The sequence below is a fragment of the Nymphaea colorata genome, chromosome 2 (genome assembly GCF_008831285.2).
Source record: "Nymphaea colorata isolate Beijing-Zhang1983 chromosome 2, ASM883128v2, whole genome shotgun sequence".
NCBI lineage: Eukaryota > Viridiplantae > Streptophyta > Magnoliopsida > Nymphaeales > Nymphaeaceae > Nymphaea > Nymphaea colorata.
Window position 1 is genome coordinate 10,206,914 of NC_045139.1, and position 9,753 is coordinate 10,216,666.

The 9,753-nt window shown below is 39.5% G+C and overlaps 1 protein-coding gene across 1 annotated transcript; it reads left to right on the plus strand.

Moving 5' to 3' along the window:
- Positions 1-27: 27 nt before the first annotated feature.
- On the plus strand, positions 28-4,011 carry LOC116248873 (chloroplast envelope quinone oxidoreductase homolog). The gene is made up of 4 exons (XM_031621896.2): positions 28-167; positions 1,031-1,172; positions 2,603-2,694; positions 3,134-4,011. Exons 1-4 carry the CDS (start codon positions 99-101, stop codon positions 3,830-3,832), a joined length of 1,002 nt encoding a protein of 333 aa, XP_031477756.1. The 5' UTR covers positions 28-98; the 3' UTR covers positions 3,833-4,011.
- Positions 4,012-9,753: the final 5,742 nt, after the last annotated feature.

A 9,753-nucleotide genomic window follows, 5' to 3' on the forward strand; every position in this document is an offset into this window, starting at 1 on the left:
AAAAGATCAAGGAAGGATATATCCACTCTCTCTCTCTCTCTTCCAAATATCTTCAAATAGTTAGGATCTTCTGAAAAGAGTTTTTTTGTTGCTCTGCTATGGCTTCATCCAGAGTCATGCATGCCGTCCAATACGATCATTATGGCGGTGGAGCATCAGCCTTAAAGGTCTATCTCTCTGTCTCTCTTAAGGAAGTGGTCTGGTTGTGCCTTTTGAAGCTGTGCTTTCTCCGTTGTTTTTTTTACTTTTATTGAATGGGATGACGATTGAATAGTCCAGTATTTAGTAGTTGACGTCTTGGAGATTCAAATTCTGCCTGTTTTCCTCGGGCTTTAGCCCGACAGGGTACGTTAGCGCCTTCCTAGAGATGGATTTTATGGCTGATTATCGTGACTACCCAGCTTAGCTTATTAGATGACTACCGGATTCTTGCGCTGGTCATGTTAGAATAAGTTAGAAAATTGCATATGTCTGAAGTGTTGGCGCAATGGACGAGTAAGGAGTCTTAGGTGGCTCATTTTTTGTTTCAGGCTACTTTGATATTAACTCTCTTCACTGCAAAAGAAAGAGAGGCATGGGGTAGGAAGGAGAAGGGTGCGAGGATGTAATATGTAAGTTAAAACATAATGAAGAGACCAATATGGTTTTGTATTGTATCAGTCTTTTAAATGGGCTTTCCATTGTTTGTTTAGTGAGAAACAAGCTATGTAGCAGTCGATGCAGATCTGTTCTTTGGTGCATTATGTCCTTGGTTGCCTGAATTTGGGTATTTATGATTTTGATATGAATTGCTTTACTAAGTATTTTGTTTGTTTGTTGTTTTCTTTTCCTCTTTACATGCCTCACTTGCGTCTTGCAAAAACCAGGCATTCAGTATATATCAACAAGTTTAGTTATGAAAGTTCCTGCATTGCCTTTATAACAAGTTCTGACCAGAATAAGGATTCTTCTTTTTTTTGAAGAGTATTCATGTTCTTAAAGGTATTCACCTGTGTGGCATTTCTTATGCAATATTTACGTTTCCTTGCAGCATGTTGAAGTTCCAGTACCTACTCCAAATAATGACGAAATTCTATTGAAGTTGGAAGCATCAAGCTTGAACCCGCTGGATTGTAAACTTCAGAAAGGGATGTGGAGACCATTTATTCCTCATAAATTTCCAGCCATTCCAGGTATCCTAACGATCATTAGTATTTAATTTGGTGTTCAACAACTGATGATGAAAAATGGAAGGAGCAGAAGGCCATTTTGTTTTAGCTCAATAACGTATGATCATGTCCATGAGTAGTTATACGGGCCATTCGGCATCGGTGATAGTATGTTACTGTTTCCTGTATTTGTCCCAAATATTAGGATAGATTTATAGAGCACTTAAAATACTATTCTATAGACCTTCAAAGAATAGACCTTCAATATTTGAGGTGAACATTAACATATTGTTACTGTTGCCAAAAAACCCTATATAGAGACGAACCTAAAAATGCAATCTAAAAGAAAGCCAAATTACCTACATGCGAAGCTTCTGAGCTATATTTGTAAGCGTCAGGACTTTGTCCACATGGGTTCATGATCATGTGGGTGCAGGTGGATGACGAAAAACTAAGTGTATCTACTCAAAATTCTTTAATAGCTTTGGTACAGTCAGATTTCTGAAAAATAGTAGGCACATGCGCTAGAGGCTCTGGGACCAGAAATGTAAATGGGTCAGATAAATCTGATTACCCGAACCCATTCGAAACAGTTGAAACAATTCTGGTAAAAGAATCCATATCCAGTTACTGATTGGATGCAGACTTTGTTGCAGTTTCGTAACCAAAACCGAGTTTGACATCCAACTGTGATCCGTTAAAAAATACCCAACCCGGTCAACGTCATTTGTTGTTCTAGTACAAATGTGGATCACTTAGAAAGGTCGGATTAGAATATCTGAATCCAGATCTAATTATGTCAAAATCTGATCTAAGTCGAATTCTGCAAATGCTAGATCTGAAATGAAGCTGAATTTCAACATCCTTTCCTTATAAACGATCCGGACGACAAAATATAATGGGGCATAAAAAAAGCAAAAGTAATCTTATTCATAAGTTCTTTAATTAAACATGTGTTCTTCTCCTGCCGTGTGTTGACTGAGCAATATTGTTTACCCACCCTATCTTCGTATATCAACTTTTCATATAAACGCTAGCATAAACAGAAGATTAAAAATAGGACCTAGCAGTCAAGCATAAAATGCAAAATTTTCAGCAACCAATTAACTAATAAATCTGTGACGTTATCACTCATTTAATAACTAAAGGTAACCGAGTCTACTGTTGTGTATACGTAGTTGGTTAATTGTACTTGCCATGGCAGATTGTTGAATTTATAGTTCGTTTTTCTTAACATAAAAAAATATACAAATGCTTGAACATCATATTAATTTTAATTGAATTAGTAAAAATTTATTCATACTGTCGGTAGGTAGATGTTTACGATTCAGTCTAAAGCATAAGCATGTCTCTTTTCATTTCATTAACTTTTCTCTGTCAGGTAATTTAATTTGAATATCCTGCACTGATATTGGTTACCAATTTGCTGTTTTCTTGTTGGAAAAAAAAAACAGTTTCTGATATATCTGGAGAGGTGGTTGACGTTGGTGCTGGCGTTCAGAACTTCAAAGTGGGAGACAAAGTGGTTAGCATGCTCAGTATGTTCGTAAGTTTACGCCACTAGACCTTTCTTCTGATTCTCAGCTAAATAAGTTGTTAGATTTTTTATTATCAATTTCAATTAACAACCTACCATCCAAAAAAGAGGTCTGAAAGTCTCTTTTTAGGGTGGAGTCAGAGAGCAGAATCAAAGTTTCTAAATTTTAATTATGGTTGAAATATTATTTTTTAAAATTTTGAGAGCAGAATCAAAGTTTTTAATATTTTTTTTTTAAATTTTTATATAAGCCAAGTGAATTTTTTTAAAATTTACATTTTTTAATAAAATAGAGCCAGGCCCATGCAGGCCCCGACCTTGACAATTAAAGTAGTTACATTATAAAAAAAAATGCAAGTGAAAGAGATTGATGAACATTCCTATAAATGAAGTTTAAAGCCACTGACGGTTGGCCCTTGTTTTCACCGTTATCTTTATGCAAACACAGCGAGGAGGTGGGCTGGCTGAATACGCAGTGGTAACATGTGACTGTACTGTTAAGAGACCACAAGAGGTGTCAGCAGCTGAAGGTGCGGCTCTTACCATGGCCGGCCTCACAGCTTTGCAGGCACTCGCCGAGGCTGGAATCAAGCTCGACAGCAGTGGCAGTCGCCGGCCTAAAGCCAACGTTCTCATAACTGCTGCCTCCGGCGGCGTCGGCCATTACGCGGTTCAGCTGGCCAAGCTCGGAAACGCGCACGTAACTGCAACTTGTGGGGCTCGCAACATCGACCTGATCAAGAGCTTGGGGGCCGACGAAGTGCTTGATTACAGGACACCGGAAGGGGAACTACTGAGGAGCCCCTCAGGGAAGAAGTACGATGCTGTTATTCACTGCGCAAGAGGGATACCATGGTCAGTGTTTGAGCCCAATCTCAGTGAAAGGGGAAAGGTGATCGACCTCACTCCTGATGCAGCGGCTCTGTGGACCTTCGTGGCCAAGAAGCTGACCTTTTCAAAGAAGTCGCTGGTGCCTTTGATCGTGTCGCGGAAGGGGGAGGACCTTGAAGTCTTGGTTCAGTTGGCGAAGGAAGGGAAACTCAGGACTTTGGTGGACTCGACGTTTCCTCTGGAGAAGGCTGAAGAAGCTTGGGCTAAGGTCATGGATGCACATGCTACTGGGAAGATCATTGTGGCCTCTGAGTAGATCTCAGGCTGCGACCTTCGCTGCTCGACACCCAATCATAGCCAGGTTTGCAAATGGGTTTATCTACCCCTTCGATTTTACGTTCAAGATGAAGTGTCTTTGAGTCATATTGGCTTGTCCTGTAAAGTATTATGAACACATCATTATCTTAATAAAGCTAGCATGTGATTCTGGTGCCATTTGTTTCCTTCCCTAAACTTGTGTTATGTGGTTCTTCTGGCTGGCAATTCCTTTCTCCACTCGGTTCTTCCTCCAGCAAAAGTGTTCTGTTCCTTTATGTTGCTGGTTCAGAGAAAGGCTGATATTTGTTGCTGGCACTGTTCAGCGTTCTGCTGATTGTTGGAAGGTTTATTTCTTTCTGATGCTGTTCCATCTTTTTGTGCTAATTGTTGGCCGGTGCATTCCTTCAAACAGTTTTTTATTTCTTTCTGTTCTTTGGTTCGGATTCTTAGCAGCAGCCGTTCTTCCCCCTTTTAATGCTCAGTGGAAGGCCATCTTTAGTTTCGTTTCTATAAAACTAGATCACACAAATGATTTGCATTGGAAATCACAATTGAATCTGTCATATTTGCAAAAACACTTATGTGGACGGGGACATCGTTGCTCCTCCCAAGTGTCACTGAAGACTCCAAAGTAAAAGACGTTCACTGTGCTGTCGGACCGGGTAACCGACAGGCTGAATGTATGTATGTACAAAATCCCAGCTGGTGGTTTCTGATATCAAAAACACCAGACATCGCCGGGAGGTTTCTATTTCAAAAACCTCTTTCTTTCAATAACGGGGATTTGTGCCCTCATTATTGCTAGTGCTTGTAAACAGTAAGTAGAGTCTCCAATTTTCTTTTTCTTCTTCCTTTTGACAACCAGCCATGCCTAAACAGGGAAAGGGACACCTGACTGGCTCTTGTTGGTTGTGTGGGCTGAAAAGTGTCATGGTGATGTTTATCACTTTGGAATCAAGTACACGCCGGAATCTCGATATGGAGTATATGAATAATCGATCAAATAAATACTGCAATCTGCATGAAACATGATTTATTGATCGAACCAATTTCCATTGAGCAATCAACAAAGATGATAAAGCAGCAACAACACCCACCCGTTGATCAAATGGTTGGGTTGATCACCTTGCTGTTTAGATTTTTGACCAGCCGGTGGTCCATCCAACCTGTGGGTTTTAATCCATGAATAATTTGTTGGCCTACAATATACTTGAATTTCAATAGAAGTTGAAGATGTGAGGCGCATAAAAAAGCCATCCGAAAAAACACTTGAATTTCAATAGAAGTTGACGACGTGAGCACATATAAGAACCATCCGAAGTATTCAATAGTTTAGAAAACAGAATCACATATGTGAATTAATTTGATAATCGTTACACTATGAGGATGCTCATAGCATGTTTTACAACCAAGGTTGTTGAAACATTTATAATAATAACAGAAGCAAGATGACAGTGCTTCTTTTCTCTTTGGGTGAAAAAGAAAAAAATCCCGGCAGGTTATTGAAAACATGAAAGAAAACACTGTTTTGAGAAAAAAAATAGGTTTTTAGAAACCCAGTTTCTTTTTATAAAAGTGAAAGTAAAAATTGTGAAATGAAATATATGCTGCTTTAAATTTTTTGTATAAAAGGCTCTATTTTAGGGAATGCATAACTCTTCCTTTTCCTTGTGACATTTCTACCTCGAAGTACCACAAGGCAGCCCTTTGGGTGATGAGGGAAAGAAGAAGACCTTCACTGAAACGTAAGGGTGGGCATCGGGCCGGTAAAGGCTGGCCCGATCCGGCCCGGGCCCAGCCCGATAGCATCTCGGCCCAGGCCCAGCCCGTTTAAAAATAAAAATAATTTTTTAATTATAAAATAATTTTTTAAATATAAAATATATTTATTAATAATAAATATATATTATTAAAACAAAAAAAAATAAAAAATATATATTTTTTAAACTTAAATGGGCCGAACCGGGCCGACCTATCGAGCCCAGAAAATCCTAGCCCAAGCCCAGGCCCAATCGGGCCGGGTCGGGCCGGCCCAGCGGCAGCCCGACCCGATGCCCACCCTTACTGAAACGGTGGGGTTGACCTCTCACTCACCCAAACCCAACCATTGTATCATAATATTGTTGCCTTCCACTCTTTTATTGACCCTTTCTTTTTCCTCCCATAAAGAAAACAATGGGCATTTGAACAGATCAATACCTCCATGACATCATAGATCATATGATTGGCTGATAAATAGTTTAAGTCTTTATCACCAATAAAGTCAATCGATTTGTGACCAACACAAATCTACAGCTTGTTCAACAGTGAAAATTAAGGCAGAAGTCGGCCGGGCATATTGAGTTTATGTGAACAAAACTTATTCACAATATATGGTTCTCATGAATATAATTCACCCTCTAGTTTGGTCGTTTATTTCTTTATCCCTTGATGTAAGAAAGAGACTCCAGCATCTTAAAACGGTGCTAATAAAATAAAAAAGAAAGAAGAAGAATCAAGGTAAATTACAGCTATTTGATCATCATGGAGCCTACCATCAATATTGAACGTCATTACTAATGTCACAATCTTCACCAAAGTCCTCCACCAATCCCCATGAGGTAAAAATAAATACCTTGAACAAGGTTCATTATAAAACATCTCCAACGATCATCTTTTCTTCTTCCTTAGATTGAGATCAGAACAGAAATGGTGTTCCTCGTCAGCTTCTTGGTGAGCGGCTTCTGCAGCCTGGTGGACCTCGTGTCCTTGTTCGTCTTCAAGTCGATAGCCATCGTCATGGTCCTGGTGATCCACGTTCTAAGAATTCCCGGCACTCTGATCGACGCCCTCCTCGAACAAGCTAAAGAAGCCGTGGTTTCTGCAAGTGTTTTCATCGTCGAATCCACGACAGATCTGGGAAAGTGGGCCGTCTCGAGCGCCGTCCAAATCCTGCATGGCTCGATCGAGGGTCCGGCCGGAATGGTCAGCTCCGGCGTGGCGGGGCTCGTGGAGATCGCCAAGAACGCAACCGAGAGCGCACCAGCCAAGGCCGGCGAGCTCATCCGGGACTTGTCGCAGCTCCTCGGTTCGATTAATACTCTGTGGAACAATCTTCGGGAAGCGGTTGCCTTTGCACAAGGAATGGCTTAAAGGGGAGTTCCCTTGGCCTAGTATTTCCGCCATTTTTTCCGTTCCATTGTTTGACGAACACTGACAGTGACAGATACGAAGATGTAGAAATCCGGAACATAATTACTTACGCCACATATTGAAAAATATGTCGAATATCTTGTCCTAAGTTAGTTTCAACGTTCATGATGATGAGAGGGGCGCAGTTTGTGTTCGATCGTGTAATGATAATGGCTATCACATGAAGCAAAAGTTATCTAGGAAACAGTACAATTAGTGCGTTTGACCTCTTATGAAGTGTATGGCCGGTGTTTTATTGCAAACGGTGGGATTTGATCCGGCTGAGCCCTGATTCATTGATCAGGTTATCTACTACTACTACTACTACTACTACTACTACTATATATATATATATATATATATATATATATATATATATATATATATATGTATATATATATACATATATATATATATATATATATATATATATATATATATATATATATATACATATATATATATATATATATATATATACATATATATACATATATATATATATATATATATATACACATGAGTGCTGTACCTCAATATCTTGGTGGCAAGCATGAAGTGATCGGGTTCATCAAATTCAAACAATTCACAAAAGCAGCGAAAGCTCATCTTAGACCTGCCTATTAAGAAGATTCTAACTTTAGCCATTGACCTAAGTGGATCTTTCACCCAACTTGGGTCCGCATCCTCTGCCCGTTCCTTTGGGGTGGTGACCACCATTCAAACTGCCTTGTGCAATAAAGTTGTTACTAAGCCAGGGCAGGGCATCAGCCGACCCGATAAGGAGCTGGGCTCGGGCCGGCCCAACACCCGAAACCTGGGCCCGGGGCCAGACCGACCATTAAAACCCGAGCTCGAGCCTGTGCTCGGCCCGGCCCGGGCTAAGCCAGATTAAATTAAAAAATATTTTTAACATAAAATAATATATAAATGTAATTAATCATAATAAAATATTATATTTATATATACAATTTAATAAAATAAATATAAAAAATTTTATCAGGCCCACCCAAGCTTATCGGGCTGCCCAGATGCCCCTTTTTTTCGAGCCTGGGCCCGAGTTGGGCCAGGTACCAGGTACCCACCGGCAACTTGGCCCGATGCCCAGTCTTAGTTGTTACTCGGCCTCGATGTCACAAAAATACTAAGATTCCTGTGTTTAGTCATAGCAATCTAGTTTTGCGGTTCTTCTGGTTATGGAGTTTTCAAGCCCAAGTCAGGCTGGGTACCGAGTACCCACCGGTGGCCCAACATGGTGCTTAGTCATAGTTGTTACTCGCCCTCGATGTCACAAAAATACCGGGATTCTTGAGCTTAGTCATAGCAATTTAGTTTTGCGGTCCTTCTGGTTATGGTGTTTGGCTTTTATTGGTTTTCCTTTATTTGTCTTCCTAATTCATTATGACGTCCCCGCCTTGGATGCTTGGTCACATTGTCCACCTCCCCACTTTGGGTACCCTTCATTAGCCCGTCATCTCTTCAGTTGGCTTCCCTATCAAGATCTCTGGTTTGCTGGACTTTTTCCTCGTACCACTGCTTTTGCTAGACTTGTCATTGCATGTCATATTAATACCTTAAGTGCATTGGCTTTCATCTTGCCAACCAATGCATCATCTATTGTTGGGCTGCTGAGTCACACATTCACCTTTTCACTTCTTGCCTTTTATTCTGCCACATCTTTTCTTTTGCTTGACCTTTCTTGCCACAACTGTTGCCTATCCCTCCCACTGCTTCCCTTCTTTTCTTGTTTACCACTTCGCCCTCCACCTTCTAACTTTGGCATTATACTTGACTATCATAGCTTATCAGTTGTCGATGGCAGATATGAGAGGAGTGCAACAACAGAGTGTTGAAAGATACAACCAGCAGACTACGTTAGCTACTTGGTGAAGGCTGATGTGCATCTTGCACTTTGCCTTGGCCAATAGTTGCGCTCGACTGCAGATTAACTATTCATTTTCCTTTTGTTCTCTATTCTTTCTTCTTTCTTTTATGGTTTCTTTGCTTACTTTGTTTTCCTTGTTTTTGGCCAACTTTTTGTTTTCTTTGTAACTATCCATCACCCAATTTTTTGTTAATGAATTCTCATCTTCTCGACTCTCTCACACTTTCTCTCTCATATGCTTTCTCTTTCCCTCTCTATATATAAAACATACATGTGACCCAATATCCATAGACAATGAAAGAAAGTACATGATGAAACATGTAAAGAAACATATGAGCAAAAAAAAGTACTACATCTAAACCATGTAAAACAAATATGAGCAAATAAAAAAAAAACTCTTTCTTTCACTAGCTACATATATAAATGACTTGAAAGACATACAATGAAATAAAATATCTAATACAGATATGAATGACCTAAAATCTCCATCGATGAAAAAAAAACACCTGATAAAACACGTCAAAAAATGTATGAACAAATAAAATATTATCTTTTTCTTGCTTTCTTGTTCTCGATTTTTCCCAGTCTACATATACAATTGTCTTAAAATGCACATACAACAAAATAACAAACCACATGACAAAACATATAAAAAAATATATGAGCCCATGAAAATACTCTTTCTTTGTTCCTCTCTATCTCTTGCTCCTTCCTTCTTATCTCCACCCATAAATACAATGTAACATCCACATATGACCTAGAATCCACATGTGGTGAAACCAAATATCAGATAAAACATGTAAAAAAACATATGCTAATAAAAATACTTTCACTGTACAAATACAACAGACTTAAAGTCCACG